The sequence below is a fragment of the Rhea americana genome, unplaced genomic scaffold (genome assembly GCF_003343005.1).
Source record: "Rhea americana isolate MKP2758 unplaced genomic scaffold, rheAme1 scaffold_111, whole genome shotgun sequence".
Taxonomy (NCBI): domain Eukaryota; kingdom Metazoa; phylum Chordata; class Aves; order Rheiformes; family Rheidae; genus Rhea; species Rhea americana.
Window position 1 is genome coordinate 2,198,383 of NW_028185162.1, and position 22,542 is coordinate 2,220,924.

The 22,542-nt window shown below is 47.8% G+C and overlaps 1 protein-coding gene across 5 annotated transcripts in view; it reads right to left on the bottom strand.

Annotated features, from left to right (window-relative positions):
- Positions 1-22,124, bottom strand: part of DTX2 (deltex E3 ubiquitin ligase 2) — a 45,614-nt gene extending 23,490 nt beyond the window's left edge. For 4 of the 5 annotated variants that reach the window (XM_085315360.1, XM_085315352.1, XM_085315334.1 and 1 more), the window contains exons 1-4: positions 21,096-21,184; positions 19,503-19,559; positions 15,841-16,227; positions 10,429-11,023 (exon numbers count right to left, since the gene is read on the bottom strand). In XM_085315360.1, the coding sequence (XP_085171486.1) occupies positions 10,429-11,023; positions 15,841-16,144 (899 nt within the window). In that variant the 5' untranslated portion in view covers positions 16,145-16,227; positions 19,503-19,559; positions 21,096-21,184. Of the gene's footprint in view, positions 1-10,428; positions 11,024-15,840; positions 16,228-19,502; positions 19,560-21,095; positions 21,185-22,049 lie in introns of those variants that run through there. The other variant, XM_085315343.1, reaches the window with a different exon arrangement.
- Between the last annotated feature and the right edge of the window lie 418 nt (positions 22,125-22,542).

Consider the following 22,542-nt stretch of genomic DNA (forward strand, 5'->3'; position numbering starts at 1 on the left):
TAATCACATAGTACAGTCAGACAGCAGGACTCAAAGGACTCCCAAAGACATCCAAAATTACATCAAATCTGGCCAACTTCCTGGGAATTTACACAGCAAATTAAGATAGTTTAGTGCCCCAAATAACATTCATTATCCACAGGGAACCTAGTTCTCCCTAGATACGATGCAAAAGCAGCCACTGTATCCAGAATAATATCACTGACAGAGGTCTCACTCTTCAGCCTTGCCAGAATCTTTGTCCGCTTTTCCTTAACAATGAGCAGAGCTGAAGAGATTGAGGAGCAACACACCCCTGTCCTCCACCCTCACAACCAGAAAGCATCCCCACCTCCCTCTTCTCCTACCTGCCACAGTTTGTCAGAGCTTCGCACACAAGCATTGAGCTCCCTGAAGATATCCCTGGGCAAGACCCAGGGCTTGGCACTGCGTTGACAACCCAGACAAGAGCTCTTCCAGAMCCTTAAAAAGTTCTCCAGATTGCAGAGGTCTCCCTTATGCCTGTTTCAAAGACTGTGTTTTCCCCTCTGCTGTACCTAATTTTGCAATGTTTCCAAATGACGCAATGGATTGCTCTCACTACAGTCCAATTCAAGACTCACTGAATACAGTGGAAATTCTCTCCTCAGACAGCTTTGAATTAGATTGTGTGACTCTTCTTCACAACATCCTTCTTTCCTAATTTAGCCTCTTCGTCACAGTACTTTCTTAGAGAAGGAGGAAACAAATACCTATTACTATCCTTCTCTTTGCTTCAGTCTGCTCCTACCTATGGTYCTCTTTGGATGATGGCTAATAGCAGGACTGCACCCTCTTCAGCTGCAGACAAGGAGGGAATTCAAGGAACAGCAGGCRGAAAGGAAGTTGGAAACCTACTCCCAAAAATCAGTGACGTGAAGCATTCTGCTCTCGCCCACCAAAATACTCCATCCTGTATTTCCCCCCATCTTCTCCCATAAGACAACAGCACAGAAGGGAGTAGGGGGGCTGGGAACCCCCTCCACTCCTCTGCCCCCAGGCTGTGACCCCTGCATGTGATTGATGGTGAAAAACTCATGCTTCATCACACCAAAAAGAGCTTCAGCTACCATGGGTACTTTCATTTCCCTCTTCCTGTGGAAAGTAAAAAAAAAAAAAAAAAAGAAAATGGCAGAACACAAAGCTGAACCTTCAGCTCTGTGAGGAAAGTAGATGGGCAACAGGGAGTTCTTCCAACTCGTATTTTTGGAGAACAAAAGATGTGGGTGACAGAACTGTAGAAATGAAGCTCCAGACATCACTTAGTCCACCTCCCTGCATTGAGACAGAGACAAATGCACACAAACTGTCACCAGCAACTCTTTGTCTAATCTGTTCTTGAAAATGTCTAACACAAGGAGCACCACAATTTCCCTAATTAGTTTCTGGCAATATTTCAGTCCTGCTACTCAGTGTTTGTCCTGCATCTAAAATCTTCCTGGCTTGGATTTCCTTCTTGACCTTCCAAGTAGAGCCGATCATCTCTTCTCTTTACAATTGCCTGCTGCATCCTCATAGCCTGGAACAGTCTTTCACCTTCTCTTTTGTGAATGTTTCATGTGTTCCACCTTTGCTAGCAAGGCAGACAGTACTGCTCCTGAGGTCCTCATACAACTGATACAGCCATATTTGAACTGGTAAGAGCACTGTCCTCCCACCTGCAAAGCAGTAGCAAAACTTCACCAATGAGAACTATCATTCAGACATTTCCTTTAAATGTAAAGATGCAGAAAAGGGTTGGAGCTCTGGGCACACTACACCAGAGGCTGAAGAAGGCAAACCCACAGCTGCTCTGGAAAGAGGATCACAAGTAACAATGCTTTGCGAAGACAGGCTGAGAAATACTTCACTACTCTTTCCTTCATTGCAAGGTTCAACACCAAGCATTCAGCAGCGAGTGCTTTTACAAAATGAGAAGAGCCCTTGAGATTTACAGATGGAAATGAATAAGCAATTGATACATTTGCAAGCAATCAAGTTTTGGAAGCTGCAAATGCACTGCAGATAAATTACCATCCATCAGCCAGAAAATAGTCACTGATCAGACGCACTCCTGGTGTATGGTAAATGCAAAGCATGTCAGCTTTGACTGCTGGGAGGCTTTAAGCCAACTGATTTGATGATGGCAGAACCAAATACTTTTTATTTCACATTTGGCATGAGCTACAAACACACACACACACACACACACTGAGCTAACAGCATCTCAGCTAACAACACTGTAGGAAGTGCTAACTTATCTGCATGATACCGTGTGAATGAATTCTCAAGGCTGCCACGCACATTCTTTTACATCCGTAGAAATCCCAAACACAAGGCTGATGAAATCAAGGGAAATTCATGTTGCTTTGCAGTACCTTTGCCACAACACTGCCGGGTAGATCTGAAGCCACAGTGTGTAGGAGGAAGTATTGCCACGCCAAAAAAGATACAGAAATGCTATGCAGAACTTACTCTTCAGATCGAGGGTTTTTTGGTGGAAGGTGGGGGTGGTGATGAGGAAGGATATTGCTATCACAGGGAAGGACAAGCTGTGCCTTGACTCTGAACACGCTAACCAGCAGCACAAACAGCCTGTATTTAGTCCCTCAGCCTGACTCATGGTTCCCAACAGGAGGCAGGAGGACTCAAGCCACTCAAGTGTTGTCATATCAGCACTGGCTTCGCAGAACAGAGAAGGGTTAGTCCTGGAGCCAAGGTGGGCTGAGATCCTGTTGATTTACTCAAGTGAGGCTCAGTTATGAGAAAACTGGATCCAGCAGGACAGTGAGGACTCAGGTGAGGGGAAGTCTGGAGAAGAGCAATACAAGAGCTAGCACTGCAGTGCAAAGAGATGAGAGGAATTCACTGCAGCGCTTGCTCCTGTTGCCTTTGCTGCCCATCATTCTCCKTTGCTGAAGGGGATTTTAGCTTCACTCCTCACAAACAAGCTTTCTATCTAATCAGTGTCTTTAATTCTTAGCCAAATATGCAGGCTGTGCTTGTAACACCTGGAAGTCAATGCATGAAATCCCTGCATGTTTGCATGGTGCTGATTCCTCCCCAGTCCAGTTCAGCCCTGCTGTTCACTGCAGTTCCTACTCTCCCCATCACACAGGAGCTGAGAGAGTGCAATAGGGAAAAATCAGGTTGAGAATAAAGGGACACAAAGAAAGACACTTTCCTCAAAGATTCAGCAACAAAATCCTGGTAACATCTGCTATCACCAGTGGCTATAGACAAAGTGTGTCAATCTGCTACAATGGGCAGATGCCTAAGACTGATATTTCAGCATGACAAAACCATTTGCTTCTCCAGAATTTCAAGATACTGTAATATTAGTGAGATAGCAAACTACAAGACCAGAGGATAAGGCACCTGCTGCTGTTTTTACAACCAGGTGGCCAGATGCAAGCTGAACATCACCTAAGCTGCATGAGCACATGTATCCTAAGGGATATACGTGACAACTTGCACACTCTGCCCAATACAGCTCTTACAGGCTCCTCACAACTACTGATGCAGCCACTACCACGGGAGGATGAATGTGGAGGAAGACAGCGATGTCTCCAAGACCATGCAGGGAGCATGTGGCAGACCAGGAACTCAGTCCTGGTCTCTAATGCCTGCTGTAGACACAGACCTACTGGGGGAAGACAGCAGGGGACTCCCTTCCTCTCTCCCTGCACACAGGCCAGCAAGTTGCATGTTCCTGTATCAGTGTATTTGTAGTCCTCTGGGCAAGCAGCCGGCACTTCTCTTCCCAGCTGAAGGCTATATCCAGCCCTGCCTCATGAGTGCACCAAGCATTACGGCAACCCCAAGATCTAACCACCCGCCCAGGGAAAGCTGAGTGAGACGATAATCCTGCCCCTTTCCACCCGTCAATTTTTTGGAGACTGTATTAGGCTTCCTTGGCAGCCTTACACACTGATCTATCAGCATTAACACAGCTACATCTGACCTGCTTTTGAACTTGCACATCCTCATTACAAAACAAACGAGCTCGGCCCCAGCCCTGTAGGCACAGCTGTGAAAACAGACTTTCTGGTCCATGCAGTCTCTCAAAACCTCGAATACAGCAGATTTTCCCCTCCCTTTCTTCTAAAGGGGATCCCCAAAACTAGACTAAATCCCTCTAAAAGGGACCTCTTGGGGCACTGCAAACAGCCACGTGGATCCTTTGGTTTCACTCTCAGTGTCAAGAGGGGCAGAGTCACCTGCTCCGGCTCAGGCACGGTGACATGCGCATGGAGCGCATAGCAGAACTGTCCTGCTGGGCCACACAGAGCCACGGCAGGTTAGTTACAAGCGAAGGGTTGAAAGACATGTCACAGTAGCTTCCATGGGCTTGGTGAGGATCAGCATCATGATGAGCCAGGGACTGTACAGACTCTCTCTGCAGTGATCTGAGGAGCTTGCTGTTGCGGCTATGGGCAAAAAATGCTGAGAGGTGTGAAAGAGAAAAAGGAGAGAGAAGGCAAACCATCCCATCCAGGTGCTGGTGCCTAGATCTCRCCATCTGATCCTACAAAGTGCTGAGTGTGTCATTCCCATTGGGAAATTTGGGGTCCTAGTACCAGACCTATTCCTTGGGAACACCACAACTTCCTTTCAGCCCCAAGACCTCATACACTCTTTTCAAGAAACTCCCCCACGAGCTGCAAGCCTTACTTGCAAGCATGCCCTGGACCTAAGGCACCTAAGGGTTACACAAGCTCAGTGGGGCCAACGGAGGGACAACAGGGATTTGGTGGCTCGGGTGCAAATTAATCTATCCCCCAAAAGGYAGCTTCCTGCGCCTTTGCTCATTCTTATTCCAGGCAGGGCACTCCTCACCAAGTCCCGGCAGCGCCCTTCTCTCTCTAATTACCAGGGAGCGACGCAGCTCTCGTCCTTGGGAACAGACGCTTTCCCACACGGGGCGTTTCGCATCGCACCAGGAGACGGCTGGGAGCCCGGGGAACTCCGCACAGGAAGGTGCTGATTTTTATTTTACAAATCCACTTAACAGTGCCGGCAATAAGGACACAACCCCTGCTGTGGCACGCTCCATCTGCGGATTTCTATGCAGTCTGTGAAGGAGGCCAGACTCATTAACTCTGTTTAATACACGGGAGGAAACTAAAGGCACCAAGAAGCAAAATAGCTTGCCCACATTAATTTAGTAAGTTAGTGGCAGAAGCAAGAATATTAACGTCTATTTAAGCCTTGGCTTGCTCCCTGTACTGAACTGCACAACGCTCTTATCTGGGCTTTCCAAGCAACTTCGACCCTCTTGAGAGAACGGGGAAATTAAACATGCAATTTGAAGTGTTTGAACTCCACCCTCCCACACCCGGAGCCTGCCCTCCATCCCTACAGCAAGCAGGAAATATATTGCATTGCTGCCAATGCCACAAAACCCTAGACAAGTCTGTGCTACTAACAGCCCCTACTGAGGGCTATTACTGCCTACATATTAAAAATAACTGTCACAACCGCACAGGGAGTTAGGCAGCTTTCCAGGATGAAATACACTTTCTTCTCAGCCCTGCAGGAGAAATGTTTTCTTCAGTGCTGCCATTTTTAACATCATTTCCCCCCTTCAAAAAAAGCATATACAACTGTGCTGTCTTAAGTCCCTCCGTAACGGCTTTTGAGCCCCTCCGCCAACTACAACTCGACTTCAGAGAGGGAGAAAGCTCAGAGCTAGGACACCCCCRAAAGCTTTTCGAAGAGAAGCAGTAAGTAATCCACCAGCACGTGTGCTTTGGAGCTAAATGCCGCAGRGGCAGCGCAACACAACCCTTATTAGTGACCAGAGAAACCACAGGAGCCTGCTGCTCGCCTCCCTGCAGCACWCGCATAGCTCTGCTGCTCCCAGCGCAGCTCCTCTCTCGATTAACCATTCGCGCCACCGTGGTGCCCTTGAGCTGCAGTCACAGCTGAGGAGAGGGAAGGGCTGCGCAGTCCCTGCTTAAACACGGCTGAGCAGGGCCTCGTGCAGCTCCCCGCCGAGCCYCACGGCCTCTCCCTGCCGAGGAAGCCGCTCGCAGCCAGGCGTCTTTCCAAACTGTATGATTTATCCGTCTTTTCTCCTTCCTCCCTTTCAAAACAGGAAACCCATTAGCTGGCCGGTAAGCACCAGCTGCAGGGGCCGGTAGGGAGACGGCCACTTCCAGGCCCATCCTGTGCACCCGGGAGGTCACAGAACAGCCTCACATTTGCTGCGCAGTTATTGCGCGGCCCTGGATGGCTTTGCTGCGATATCACGGCAGAGCTGCCGTTGCAAGGCCTGGACCTCCAAGTACACACCAACAACCAGGGCCCCGCAGCGGCACAGGACTGCACGTCACAGCTAAGCTGCCTGCTGGACCTAAGCCCTTTGCGGGATAATTACTTCTCATCTTCGCAGCCACAGAAGTCTCACTACTCACTGAGCGAGGAAGGAGAAGACTCACAGCTGCGAGGGGAGCTAACTGCTCCGCGAAGCAAAGCGGAGCGAGGGGAATGACGGGAAACCTAGTGGACAGAGTAACCCAGGAATGCTCACAGGAAGAAAGAGGAAAAGCCATCTTGAGCTGTCAGCTGATGTTGGAAAAACTCCCTTTCACATACTGCACTCCACTGGAAGCCAGAGACTGCCGCTATCCCCCCGGCGTGGATCTGTCTGCCTGTCAGGCGGGGAACTCTTAGGAAAAATAACTCCAAAGGATTCTCTTCTCCAGAATCAGTTTGAGTTAGTTCCCCAGCTGCTGCCTGCCTCCCTTATCTTGGCTCACCCTCTGGGATCGGTGCAAGACCACAGCCTGCACCTGGAATCCACTCCCACGTGGGAGTACATGGTAACAGAGGTTTCCACAGATACATCTACAGAAAACTGTCAGCGTTAAAGAATGGAAAAGGAGTTAAATAGATAAACACAGCAGATAGTAACATCCTGCCTGCATGATTGCCTCTCAGACAACCTCAGTTGCCAGGTGTGCACTCAACGAAGAAAATCAGCAGTGCTCTCCCTGTCCAGACCAGTCCTGGGTCCTATCAAAGGATCATTTCACACTCACCACAGCAACTACCAGCAATACACCCTGCTCAACCCTCGCATCGTAGCAGTGACAGATGGCCAACAGCCAGAAGAGCTCCTCTAAGGCACTCCGATCACAACTTGGGGAGTGCAGACTTTGCACAGAGGGTGTCGACTCTCACGTAAGCCTGGCAGAACTCCCACTCCCCTCCAAGGGCCTCAGCACCTTCCCTGTGTTGCACGTTCTGCTGACCCTMGGAAAGATTTAGTTGTACAATCCCTCCATGTTCCCTAGAAGGGCTGACTTATCCAGGGATTACTGCAAAGATGCCACTCACCACCTAATCCAAACCACAAACAGCTGAGCTGCAAAAAAGATTACAGCAGTCAGACCGCAAACGGCCACCACATTACTTGTCCACTGCCAACATGGCTCGCAGCAATGCAGTGGTCCCGGTGCTCCAGGAGGGCATGATCAGAGGGCTCTGCTCTTTGCTGCTGTCCCCAGGCTGGCAGCTGTGGAGGGGAACAGATGTACCTGCCACAAAAGCCACCTTCAGTAGCACTTGGTGATATGGCTGAACCACAGCAGCTGAGGGGGAAGCAAAGGCTCCCTTTTGCCAGCACTGCTCTGAGGGTGGATATATCCAACCACAGGAACTGGGGTCAACAGCTGAGGGTTGTCACATTGACCCACCATGAGATCTGCCAGCACTCTCCTGCCAGAGTCTTTCTATGCAGAAGCTGACCAGGCCTGCCAAGAGCTGCCTTTTGCCCCAAGAGCTCACAGGACAACCCAACATCTGACAGGGCACTGCACTGATGGGTGCCAAGAAAATCTTCTTCTCGGCCACTCTGGTTGAGCTAATAAGATATTACACCTACAGATCTTCTTGTGGCTGTCCCTCTTCTCTAGTGAGCACCATTCAGACCATGGGCACCCCAGGTTGTGAGAAGTAACTGTGCCACTTATTTTTGAATGTTGCTCTCCCTTCCTCCCACCTTTCATGACAGCTCTTTCCTCATCAGTAGCGCACAACACACAACCCCTTATCGGTTACAGGCAGAGGCTTGTAGGGCAGCCGCTGCAGCATTTTGCTCTTTGTTTTTATCTTTTCCCACCCCAAAAGGCACTTCATAAATCATATTAACATAGATCCACTGTAGACTAAGACATAGCCCTCATGAACTGGAGAGGAAAGCTGGCTCCAGGCAGCCTGATGGCACAGCACACTGACCAGCAGTTCCTGTGAGAAGGAAAATTTGGCACTTTCTTCAGATCACACTAAGAGCCTTACTTGGGGCATGTGCAGATAAAGAGCTCTGTTTTTCAGCCCATTTGAAGATGAAACAAGATGACTGGAACACAGAAATGCTGCAGATGCTCAAGATGCCACGAAAAACATCACTGAGTGAAAAGACGGTACCAGAAAGAGGATACAGGACAGAGGAACAAGATGCAGAAACTCATCTTATGCAAATAAGACTGAAGAGCAAAAATCCTCATATTACACAGAAAAGTATCTCTAGATTCACAGTCTTGTTGAAGATACAAGTGAGCTTCAAAAGAAACCTCAAACCTTCAGCCTCTGTGCCTTTGGATTTCCTGTCCACATCTTTATTGTTTGCACTTGAGTTAGCTTGGACAATTACACCAGCTCTGGCCWGTCTGCCTCTTGTTTCTCAGATCTCACACAATCTTCCAGTCTCTGGTTTATTTAGGAAATGTTTATGCTGCTCTATACATTTATAGCAATTTATAGAGGGAGAAGCACTTATTTAGTCTTCAGTTCAATCCAAATGTATCTGGGATTAATTTATTGCTGTATTTATCATCATCTAACCCTCAAAAATACACAGGCTACAAACACCTTCGTGTGTGTTGTTAGAGAAGGCTTGTGTGCCAAGGGAGAGTTAAGCCCCTGAAAAATCCATTGGTGGATATCTTGCTTAGTTTGGGTTACCAAAGCCTCATAAAGGCCATCCTACAAGAATGCAGAGGGAAATCCCTCACTTTGCAAGAGAAGTGCCTCTCTCCAGCAGCACCACGCTCCCCAGCTGGAGCATGCCGCCTCTGAATCATTCCAGGCCATAGACAATAATGAATATATCTTGGTCAAACAGCCCATGGGTGGGGGAGAGGCTGGGGAGCTGAGCTGTGAGCCCATGAGACACTGCTTTTCATTTAGCTTGCAACACTTGAAAGACCTGAAAAGAAATGAAACAATTCCTCTGACACTGGCAATGTGCAAACACAGCCCTCCTTCAGCTCCGATCACTCCAAGACAAAGGATAAAATCATTCTGTGCTGCCAGATAAATATGTTTCAGTCCTAGAGAACAACTACAGTGAAAACAGATCAGCAGGTAGCACAGGCTGATCCACAGTATTTGTGGTGAGCTGGAGTATTTGAGGGGCTGCACCTTGGAGACCCCAAGGAAAGCTAAACCCCCAACACAACTTACTGGCAGGCCCTCCTTTGAAATAACCAACTCCTGCCAAGCTGCCTGAACCTACCCTGAATACTCAGCCATCTAAAGAAAGGCAAAGAGAAAGCAAATGTCCAAAAACATTCAACACGTAAGGCTTTAGCTAGATTTTAAAGTCACTTAGTGACTTACACATGGAACCTCTTCCACGATTATCTAGCGGTATCTCTGCTCTGCATCAGCTTTTAGTCTGATGAATAGCCTGGAACCACTCTAATACTGCTAATGTTATCCCATTGATTTCAGGTAAGATGGAGATCAATATGGCTTAAGGAAGTCTTCAAAGAAAGGGAGAAGAGCAAAGGGAAAGTAAAATACTGACTCGGTACTACGGTTTTCTGAACATCTTCACGATAGATTTAAAAATCCTTGAGCAAATCTAGTTTTGTTTTGTTTCTGCTTGTTGACCTTAGAAAGGTCAAACATGGACCTTCTAATTTTGTCAGAGAACTCACAAGGCCTCAGTCACATGTGGAGTTCTGCAGTCCCTCCTTGAAGGTGAAGAGCTTTGAACACAGAGCAGTTTTCTGCTCCTTTCTGCATACTTTGAATAAAATATGGGTATTCACAAGTCCTATTCTCATTCATCCAGCCCCCACCCCTAAGCTGTTTTTAAATGTAAACAGAAATCACCTTTAGCTTCCTCAAACCTGAAGTACAACTTAACTACTTTCTCCAGTGGTTCACAGAGACTTGCAGAGCAGATAGGGGCTATATTTCAAGCAGGAGAAAAGGAAGAGAAAGCAGAGAAGACAAGCTTTTGAGCCTTCTTATCCACCGTACAGGACACAAAGGCACAAACACCTCCTTTTCCATTTAGGGAAAAGGCCACTGTAAAGTCCTCTGGGCCTGAAAGGCTCCCAGACAACGAAGATCAGAGCACACCAGGTCTCTCAGACACTCACACCGTATTCTAAGGTGAATGAGGTTCTGTACCTGACTCCATTAGATGCAGACAGTCCTGCGCTGGGGCCCCCAGCACTTCCAGCTTGAGACAAAGCCCACGTGCTCTGTGCATTGAGTCTTGGTGCTGACTTTGCTCCAGACAAAGTTGGTTTGTTATAGGGCACAAAGCCAACRCCAGAAGAACTTATCGATGTCGTCCTACTGGAAACTTGATGTGCAGTGGAGGAGTTGGGAAAGTTTATCATTGAGTGCCGGTAGCGTGTGGTGATAGGACCAGTCCCACTGTTAAACCAGCACTGTTGACAAGAACAAACCATTCCTGAGTGAACAGCCTCCGAGGTGGCTGTCACTGGATAAGGAACATCCAAGCGCCTCTGAACGCTTCGGCGGAACTTCGTGGTCTTGTTGGTCTGGACTTGAGCCACAAAGTCAACTTCATAGTTGTAGCCTAAGGGTCCAAGATCTACCCGCTGATGGTTTGTGGCATGGGCTTGCTCCAGGAATACACAGACGTTCATCTCATAGGGGGACCACCCACCTTCATCATTCTGCCACTCCCACACGATGCCCTGCCCGGCAGCAGAGTCCTGAGGGAAGAGGTGCCTGCGGACAGCTCGCATTGTCCCTGGATGGGGGAAACACACACATGCACCATTTTGTGAGCAGAGGGAAATAAAAAAAATAAATAAATAAATAGAGGGATGTGGTTTCAGTGACCCATTAGTGCACAGATTTGCTAGTGTCTAAATAGGGATGATCCCCCTCRCCTCTCCCTCAGCAGGGAGGCTAACAGAATTTCTCTCTCCAAGATGGCTGTGCTTGCTCGAGAAACTTAAGAGATATGCAATAACTCCAAGATCTCTGTCCCTGTGCCAAATCCGATTGAGGGCTGACAACAGGTTCAAAAGCTGCTGGAAGGAAGGGTGGGAAGGGAGGGAAAGAGAGAGGCTAGAGAGACAGACACACCCAAGCATAAAGACACAGTGATAACATATGCCTCACTGCTGTTAAAATATCAGGCTGAGGCACAGATCTGGTAAAAAGCCTTGACAACAGAGTAACTATAGAGACATGACACCATTGGGAAGTGCTTTGCAGAAGCACTTAGGGGCTAAACAACTACTCTCTGACTACACAAGGGACCGGACAACTTCCCTTCTAGGGGAGCTGGTAAAGTCCTACAAGAGCAGGACAAGAACTTCTCCTGACAGAGGACCAACAGARCCAACTTCTTGAGGCTCCTGCCTGCTGGGTGATGTAGCCAGACTAGAAAGGAAAAGCCAGCAAAGTAGTTTGGAAACTGCAGAGAACAGCTGTTCACACAAAGGAAGAAGAATGAAAACAGACACACTGCTTTTCCAAGGCTGCTCTGCAGCAACAGCCAGAGCTCAAAATCTGCTGAAAGCCTCGCTCTCCAAGGTGACTTCACTCTGGGTTGTTTTTTTTTCCTTTTCTAAAGGAAAAGTCTAATGAGAAGGAAGCAAGCTACCTAACAGAACAGAAGTCTAACCTCTGCAAAAATGGCTTCCTGCAGTAGGGTCAAAACTGCTCCTGCTCAGAAAATGSTCAACAGCCCTCAGCCTTGAGAAAGAGGGGCAGGAAATGCTGCAGGGCAAGCACGTCTGGGCATAAAGGCAGAAGGGTGGCAAACAGGAATGAAGTGAAGGAGTTGTTATGATAAAGGAGAAGTTGGACAAGAACAGCAACAAGAGAAAGAAAGAAAAGCMTCTACAGGTGTCATGATAGTTATGACCCCAAGTTTCAGGAGCCAAGGTGAAAAAGGGTCCATTTACAAGTTTTGGCATCTCTGGTCTGCAGAGAATTGCCCCAGAATTTTGCTCATGTTTCTGTGGGAAGCAGGCAATCCAAGTAAGCTTAACAACCAACAATCACACCCCAAGGAATGAGGAACAGCGCACTCTGAACTCCACACCACCAAAACCTGATTGCTAGCTGTGTTCAAGCTCTGGCTGGTTTGATGCTGGTTCAAGCATCTCTACTTCACACTGCTATCATTTCTATCTCTTACTTTTGGGAGGCTGTGAAAACTGCTAGGACTTGACTTAAATCATAAGGGCACTTAAATGCCTCATATATCCCTGCTAAAAACTGTACTAGACTGCATGGAAGTCTTATCTTTTCCTCCTATTACACTCCCAGGCTTCTTTGTAAACGATGCTTATGTTTTCCGCACAGTGCTTTGGTAGTGTGACCATAATGGGACCCTGCGCTGTGGAACAGAGATATCCTAATGTGTCATTCCAGGAACTAAAACAGGAAAAAAAAGATCCGAGTTTCAGAGCTGAAATAAAGACTGACAATTTCTCAAAGGCAGAATGTGCCAGAGTAAGGAATACCAGGACTTGCTTTCCTGCTAGGGAACTGAAGGCACTGAGAACTGAAACAACTTGTCCGYGTCCATGCAGAGAACAAGCAGCCAGGGACGATCCCAATCTAGTGCTTCAGCTAACGAGCAGCACTAAGCATTCCCTGCTTATTGCAGCTCTTCATTGACGCTATCCAACAGGAAACATCTAATCAAACCAACTAAGAAGCTACCACCCAACAGTGCAATACAGTAGCTTCCTCTGTACAAGATTCAACTGAGTTGAGCTCTAATAGCTCAACCACAAAGTCTAGAGATTGCTCCAGAACAAGACCTTCATCTTGCAGAAATCAGGGTCAAAGGTGTCAACAGCTCCAAGCTGCTCTTCCCCAGCCAAGAAGCAGCTTCTTATATGGGAAATGAGAGCACACAGCCAAGAGCAAATTCAAGCAATAACTGCTCATACTCAGCAAACAAGTCCTGCCAAGCTTTAAATAAAGGCATGTGCAAATCTACAGTTTTAACAGGCAGGGTACAGCAGAGAAGAACTCTCCAGGGGAGGGAGGATTAGTGATAGGATTGTACTGGAGCTGAGATGGTGAGAAATGCACTATATTTAGAGACAAGTAAGGGTACCTGCTCCCAGCAGAGAAGAGACTTCCCCATGTTAAGCAAGGTGTCAGAAAGCCCAGCAGGACACACACATAAGATGGGATAAGCAAAGCTGTCCCTGCTGCACTAGCAGAACAGAAGCAGCACAGAAAGGACTTCAGGAGTTGGTAAGCAACCTGTATCTTTATGATCCCAAAACAGCAGCAAGGAGAAGAGCTTTAAGGAGTCAACAACAAGACTGAGAGCAAGTGCTTCTTGGAAAATATCCCCCTTCCCCCAAGCTGGCAGACAAACTGGCATTTCTCTCCAGGGTGGGCAAACAGCTGTAGTGAGGGGACAACTTCTGCTGCTCACTTACATTCACTTCCAGCTAATCTGCCTAGACTAGCAGCTGAAGCTTGTGGCTAATYCTGCACTCAAGACCCCCCCTCCACAGCTGTCATTCCTGTTGGTGGGGATGCTCATCCAGCTAACACTGGCTTCCTGTTATTCTCCCTGGCTTCCTTTGAAGAGCCTATTTGTCTGTAACAGCTAATGAGCAGAATACAACAGCCTATTTTTTGCTCTGTTTAAAGATTTTTCATGAGGGTGTTTCCTGCAGAGATTCTTTTCTCCAGCATGACAAAGGTCAGCTGGCTGCTTGTTCAGAAAGGTTCATGTTTAAGGTAGGGAGCCCTGCAGAGGAAAAGAGCTTTGCTTAGATCTAGGCCATAACAAGGGGATATGAGAGCACTTTCAAGGCTCACACAAAGACAATTTGGGCACAGTTACTCACGGAAGAAAACTCACAGGTCTGACCACTGATGAAGTGTGAAACACTGTGGGAGTGCTACGAAGTGGAATTAGACATTTTGTTATTAAAGATTCCACCACAGATATCATCTGAGGAATGATGAGGCTATGTCAGCCAACACGGTTTTGAAAATGTTGGTGCTTCCAGGGCTAGCCCCCAAGAGATGACTAAATTCTAACTCTTCTGCAATGGACAGTATTTCCAGCTGTTTTGAGATCTTTCCCAGGGACTAAAGAGATGCAAGACAYCTACAGAGACACCACTCCACTGCTGAAAAAGGATGTCCTATTTACCCTGGGACATATTGCTCACAGGCTCCCACAGATAATCCACTGCTGCAGGYTGAGATCAGAACCACAACAAACTGATGGCAAAAGCCTTTCTGATCACGTGCCAACCCAGCAATCATCAACAGGCCATTTTCTGAAAACGGACGGTACTCTAGAGAGATGGACTGTTGCCTATGTGTTTGGAGACTGGCTGAAAAGGCAAGAACCCCAAGGTTCCTTCACAAATTCGGCACTAAGAAAGCAAGAAACGGTTACTAGTGTCAGCTCTGGTTTCCTTCTGCCCAGGAAACTCTTGAGCAGAACTAATCTCAAGGCCACTGGTGAGTGCTATAATGTTAGGATATGAACACAGATGCAGCTGTAACAACCATTTATTTTGCTCCAGCTGCTTCTCCTTCCTTTAAAAATTGTGTGATCAGTTGATTCAAGATACTGCTCACTTATTGCTTCAAGTGGCAAGAAACCAGTACACTGCCCCATCTCCTGYATCTCCCATCTGACAGCAGCCTGGGATAACAAGAAGGGTGTTGGTAGAGGAGAATTGATGCATGGAGAATTTTCCAAAGCAGACATTCATTTAGGGTGTGTAATTTGGGATCTTCCTGAATTTTCTGGTGACGAAGAGCACACATTCCACCCCCATTCCTTTTCTATSCTACAGCTGCTCAGCACATCTGGAGCAAAAGAGGGTAAGAGCCATCTCAACAAATTCTGAGCTGCTAGCYTCAGTGACTCCAAAGGGGACAAGATGAGAATGAAAATTAGGTCTCAGTCCTGCTGCTAAGACCAGCCCATCCTCTTCTTGCCTGGGAGAAAGCAAGCAAGCCTCACATAACAGGAGAAGCAGGGGGATATTCTACTGCAGCACTTCAGCACTGTGCGGGGGCTGCAGGCTTTTGCAAAGCAGCTTGTGCAGGGCGGCATGCCAAGGTAAAGCAGCTGGCACTCCAGTCACAGAGGGAACAAAGGAATCAACTGGGAGAGTCTGAATTGTAAAAAGGCCTTTYTGTGTGAGTGGTCTTGAATGAATGCAGATGGGGGCAGGAAGACAGCTTCCAGCTCTGTGGGCTCTGGCTCACAAGCTCTGAGCTCCAGAGTTCCCATGATAAGGCTCCTTAAGAGGTCACCTGCTGCCTGAAATCATTGCCCTGGGAAGGAGCTGGGCCTGCTTGAGCCCAGCCGCACAGCCMTGAATATTCACATTGGCCAATAACAACTTGCACGTGTGCTGGTAAGCTGGGTGGCAGACAGTACCAGAAGAGTAGACACACCACCCATCAGAGACCCTCCAAAGAACAGCCTGACAGCAGCAGCAGACAGCACTGCTTTGCACGGCTCTCCTGCCAGAACCAGGCTCCACTCGACTCTAAGCACACATGCAGTCTCAACAAAATCCAATATGGGCTGGGAGGCTTCCTTACCTGTATCTTGYCGGAACTGCGTCAAGCTTGGGATGTCAATGACGTAGGGGGCCAAGACAGCATCAGCATGTCCTAAGGGGATGCTGTTGACAGGCCCTGGCCCAAAGCGTCGGCCCTTCTGCTGAGAGGCCTGGAAAACCTGTTCWATGTAGCTGCACACGTTCCCTCGGTAGGGCCTCCACCTCCCGAATTCGTCCTGCCATTCCCACACTGCCACAGCTGGGGAGTTGCTGTGCCCTGGGGCAGAGCTGGGGAGCCCAGATGGCCCAGCCGAACTGCTTCCTGCCCCCTGGGCTGCTGCCATTTTCCACTCTGAGGTCTAGGGTACAAAGCAATTGGAAGCAGCAGCTGCACTGGCTGGCTTTATATCATCTTCTTCTGAGGGACCTGCACAAAGAAACAAAGAGAGCACACTGAGCTGAGAATGATACCCCAAACCCATGCCACCCTGAATCCACATCACAAACCATTTAAGAGAAAGCAACAAGCTCAGCCTTTCACAGAAGATGCTCACTGATGCATTCAGGAGATTACAGAGAACTAGATCAGCCTCAAAATCCTCTCCAGTCAAAGGCGGATCACATACCACCCCCACAGTCCATATTTCCTTACCAAAGCTGGTAACTTTTCTTACTAGCTTAGACTGTAAGCATTTTGGAGAAACTGCTTCCTACAGCCTGTAGAATCAGATACTACTGGAGCTGCTGCAGACCTGTGCAGAACTACCCCAAAGCTGCAGAGGATAATTCACATTTGGCATATCTGTAAGCCCTGACCAGAGCTCAGAGGCTCACCAGGCAGGGATGTGCCATCACAGGCAGTTATCCTGCATTCCTCCCCTCCCCACGTTCAGAACTGGTCCTGGCAGCGTTTAGCTCTCAAACCACCCCAAAGCAAGTTGCCAGCTTGTGAGTAGAGGCCCTCTGAGCACTTGTTTAATCAAGTTGTTTGTGTGTGCAAGTTGTTCATAAACTCTTCTTGCTGTGATCTGAACCTAAAGGCTACGATGCCAGTTCTGCTCAGGCTTCTGATCATTCAGTTTTGATCCAGAATCAGTCCTTTGACTCCCTCTSTGCATTATACATACACATAAAGCCAAAAGGTAATCCTTTCTGCCCAACCCAAGAGTCTACAAATCACACTATAAAAAATAAATGTTAAGATCGATCTGAATGAAAAATGAATGGAAATGTGCAAGTATGGAGGCACAAGAAGTATCAAAGGGCATATGAAACCTCATTTATGGTACTTAAATTCAGTGGGTCATCAAGATCCTATCATACCTACCTGCAGCTTCTCGGGTTGGAAAACAAGGGACATCCTGAAACAAGGGACAGTGTCAATTGAACAAAGACACAAGCCATTAAGAGATGATCTTGAGAAGAAGAGGGAATAGGAGCCTTAAGACACCCAGATAAAGAGACAAAGGTTAGCAAGTAAATCCTGATGACTCACAGAARAGTGACAGGATGCAAAGACAAAAGATCACAATTACTGTTACTTCCCAAAGGATATAAAAAGGCAGACTCGAAGCCAGCACAAATGCCAAACTAAGAGTTCAAGAGACATCAGGAGGACTTAATATTTGGCATCCCTTGTCTGCTGTGTCATTACAAGAAATCCTGTCCAGACCATTTGGACATGTGCATCTTGGTGCCTGAGTGCTGGACAGACACTTGGAGACACCCATATTGGTGCTTTTGTGCAGGTGGGTATGACAGCATGAGTGTGAACAAATGAAACCAATTTCATTTTAAAATAAAATCACTTTCTTCCTCCTAAGGTCTCATGTTGCTGATTGCTCACTTTACTACTACCATTCAACAGGGAGCTATGAGGCTCTTTCCCATAAAATAGAAAGGTTCAGGTCGCCAAAATGCAGATAAGCAGTGGGTGGTATCTATTGAAGGATGCCATCTGCACGGAGAATGACATTCCTGCTGGATGGGGGAAGATCCTAAGCTCTTGGAGCGTCCCAACCATCATTCTTGTGTGGTTTGCTAGCTTAGAAAGGGGGGAGGGGGAGAGAAAAAAGGGAGCTGAGACACACCCACGTGTCTGCATTTATAAGAAGAAACTAACGTTTTCTCCAAGAATTCATTGAAAATTAGTTATGAGCTGCTCTATTAAATTTTTACAGAACATCTTCATCTTGACTGCTSTTGGTGACAAACTGCTCTAGCAGAAGGCTCTAGTCACAAAAAAAAAAATCTTTTTTGTTGTAACTCACTCTCCACCTAATACACCAATGATGATTATTTTACTGCTCAAAACAGTAAAATTACTTTACACAAACATCTGATATCAAATTTGACACCTGCCTCTACTGGTTCTTTCAGGGCAGGTTTCACACCAGTAYTATTACTTCTCAGAGATCATCAGCATTCCCACACTGTGCTTGAAGTATGAATTTGTCCTACCCACTATGGGGCTGTACACTCTCATTAGATGCTCTGAACCTCAATTAGAGAACTGACACCTTGTTTTCCCCAAAGTCTTTGTCACCAAACACTGATTTGCAGATCCTACAGTCATCAGCAGAGCAGGCAAGCAGTAAGAGGCTTTTTGGAGGGAGCCACCAGTTTGTTTTTCTTCGTTTTTAAAATACAGTGGCAAAAAATGGAAAAAAAGAAGATATCACAGTAGAAAAGCACTGAACACCATCTCGTTCACATACCACCTTGCACTCACCACGACACTGGCTGAGACCAGAGAGGTAACAAAGGTCTATTATTCACTTCCTCGGAAGGCAGTGATGCTTTGAATTCTGGACCACGTGCATCAACCTGCTCCCACATGCAAGCAAAGGTACCCAACTGGCTGCACACGAGCACGCTTCCTGTCAGTAAGGACAGCTATTTCCTGCACTGGGACTGCTGGTCCAAAGGAGGTACAAGGGGTGCATTTCAGCCTCCTGTCAGTTCTTATCATTGAACAGTGCTCTAGCTGGCAGCTGTTTGCAAGGATTGGGAAGCAAGGGGTGCACACCATCCGTTGCAGGAGAGAACTTCGGTAAGCCAAAATTACAGGAGTGCATGAGTTAAGGCAAAGAAGGGAGGGAAAAGGCATAAAATTGCACTTTGACCCAAAAGTCAAACTTACTCCAAAAAGCTATGTTTATTCAGCAATCAGTCTTCTGGCTCCAATTAGAAATCTTAATGAACCACCATGTCCCAAATGAAAGCATAAATCCAGCTACTTGAAGTGGAAACTTAGAACAGTCTAGCCAAGTGTCCTCCACTTACAAGGTGATTTTTAACTTGGATTCAGATCCTGAACTTGGATTTTTTTGGTTTTTCTCTATGCCCTAACAGACCTTTTGCAACATCTGCCCACAAGGCTTTAAGTGGAGACTTGGATGAGTTAAAGAATTTGGTGTATTTCACTTGAGTTYCCCAGCAGATTCCCCTCCTGCTCCTCAAGCTCCAGCAAAACCTTGTGAGAAAGCCAGGGGAAGGACAGGTATGAACGAGGGGAATTAAAGCATTTAAAAGCCACATTTAATTCTCAGAGCTGGTCTACTTCACATAAAACAGATTCTTCCTTTAAAAGCAAGAGCTTAGAAGTCAGAGATGGTTTCCAAAAATCCTACGTCCCTTTTTAGGTTTCTGACCTGAAATTGCCAGCGTTGATAGAAAGTTAAGTGATGAGCTAGTTTGTACCTCAAATGGAAAAGACAAGGCTTTGGGAGTCCTTGAGCTGGGCTGAAGTTGCAGGCCCTGTTCAAAAAAAGAAAATAATAATAATCAGCAGAATGGGAGCCTTCAGAGCACAGAGACCTTTCAGCAAATTGTTCAGACAAGAAAGTGCCCAGGAGAGATTTATAAGTGCCACTAACAGCATGTGAGAGATGGCACTGGGAGGGTTACAAACAAGCCCTTATAGATAACTGCTGRGAAATATTATACATGGACTAAAAGTGCATGCAAAATTAGAAGAAGGCAGTGGGGGCACTGTAATAAGCCAGGGACCCTTTGCAGAGGGGGTGCGTCACTGGAACAGTATTCAGCTAGCCTCCCTGCGGCACCCTGTGACATCTAATCCGCCCYTCTGCACCCAGTGCAATAGGAGCTGCAAACACGCTTGTGCAACAGGTTCTCTGGAGGCTCTCTGCAAGGGGTTGAAGCTCCTGCTGGATACCTGAGGGAATATACTGGCAGGGAAAATGGGCCTTCAACTCACAAATCCCAAACACCTCATCGCTCCTGGGCGCTCTGGGCCAAATGAGACTCAGCCTGACTCCACCCACAGAGAAAGATTGCCCAGCTCAGGCCACCGCTGCTCAGAGACTTTGCTCCCCACCCATCTGTAGTCTGACTGCYGGCAAAAAACGCTATAAGTGCTGTTTCAAGCCCCTCGGAAACTAGGGAACATATTGCAAAAAGACACTCAGTCCTGAGCAGGAACTYAGGAAGATCAGCAGCAGGTGATGCCTCACCAGGCCACAGTGGTGTCTACAGGGAGAAATGGGAACAGATTAATCAAGTGAGCATTAGGAGAGGCCAGACTCCTGCCCAGCTTGGCCATCTTGGGGCCATCATTTATTTTTTTCTAATTTATCAACAATTTATCTATAACAATCTGATTTCTGTTGCTTTGGCTATTGTAAGCACATCTTAGGATACACATACACCCAGTGCCAAGTAGCACAACAGAGAGCAGTGACCCAGATGGGGAAGAATGCAGCAAAGTGGTAGAGGGGAGGTCACAGCAAGAACTCCAGCAATGCCAATGCGTACCAGCCAGACCACAACACAGTCCTGTTTTCTCGTAACCTTTGCTGGTAATTATAGCGCAAGGTGGCTAGGATGACAGCCAAAAGAATGGAAGAAATAAAACCTGTCCACACAAAACCAGGATTCCCTCCATTCAAAACAAGTTTCAAGAAAATTCTCTTTGGAGGAAGAAATAAAGAGTGCAACTGAAGCAGAACAAAGCATTTGCCTATCAACTAGGCAGAGAGCTTATTTCAGGCACGAATGAATAGGAATGCTGAGGCAAAGGGAACAGGGTAGGTATGCCTGAATATAAGAACAATTGCCTGGCATCAAACCAAACCCAGCATCCCACTCACTTGCTCCAGGGTCCTTCCAGGGCACTGAAACAGCAGATTATTTACTTGGGAGATTACTCATGGGAATGCAAACCTGGCAAAATCAGGAAGGCTTCTCCATTTTCCTCAAAACTTCAATTAGTAACAAGAAAGCTCCCCCCTCCCCCATTTTCTTTTTGCAGGTAGAAAGAAAACCTCCTACCCAGTCTCAGGAAGCCAGTTCTCTCAAGACGCCAATACTCATGCCGTTTAGAGGACAAGCTCCCTGCYGGATCATGCAGCAGGATCCCAAGACACTGTATGAGAAGTCAAAAGTCAAGTCCCTGCCAATGGGAGCTGGTGATTCATTCATTTCACAGCCAGTCCTGCCACTTTGCCATATAGCACACCCATTAGAAGTTAAAGATGACCATAGAAGATTTAAATAAAACATGACATGGCACAAACAGATTTACATTAGCAAAGTCTTACCATTTCCTTGTTTAAATACACCATCTCCTCCTCTGAACACCAGAGAGCACATACAATTACCTGCAGATACTTTGCTATTTCCAAGATCCTTTTACAAAACCTGCCCTCAGCTTTGGAGGTAAAGCAGGAGTTGTCCAGGCAGTAGCAAACACCCACACAAACACGAGAGATCGTGGGCTGGAGGCAAAGGAGGAATTCAGAGTCTCGTAAAAGGAGAACTATGTCCTTGTTCTCTAGGCCACATAACTACAGCACAATTCATYAAGCACAGAAAAGTTAAGGCAGCAGACTTTCAGAGCACTATCGGGTGATTCCTTGTTACAGAAAAGGAGCTGCCCTGGAAGCTCAGGGCTTCCAAAAGACGGAGACCCCATTCCCAACTACCTGTCCCTGACATTTTATTTTGTACGAGCTCTGCTGCTCCTCAGGCCCCTCTACAGAATTAATCAAATCACTAACCRGGCAGAAAACACAACCAGGGGAAAACGCAGATGGCTTTCTGTTGGGTTGGTGAGTTGAGGCAGCTCTGCAGGAGACRCAAGCAGGACCGGCGGGAGGACTTCGCCCACCTAGCGGCACCGAACAGCTTGCAGAACCACAGCTGCAGAGTAGTTTTGCAGCACCAGAGACATCTCATTACCATAGCTTCTGCTGTTTATGCTTATAACCCATCCGAGATGCTCACCGTCCGARGCTGGTGCTGAGACTCAGCTCTCCAGCGAAAAGGCCGGGTCACTTGTCRCCCACAGACAAGGGGAGACCTTTTCAGACCTTGCGCACAGCTAGGAAACCGAGTCGCGGAGCAACCGCACGGTCAAGCCGCGGTGTAAAAGCACTCGCGGCGCAGCGAGGCCCCGACGGCAGGAGGCCGAGGTCTGAGGCGAGAGCCCTTCCGCTGCAGCTCGGCGAGGACAGCCCTGCCAGGGCCCCCGGCGCGCCGCCCGTCCCCACGCGCGGCGCGCCCGTCCCCACGCGCGGCGCTCTCCCTCCCCGGGCGCCCGCCCGCAGTCCCGCAGAGCTCCCAGGGCAGGCGAGGACACGAGCCCGAGCCAAGCTCGCCCCCGCCGCCCGGACTGCGGCGAGGCCGCGCAGAGGGCACAACGGATCTTCAACGCCCCTCGAAGGCGCCCGGGGCGGGAAGCGCCTCGCCGGGGAGCGACGCGCCCCGCGGGGCCGCC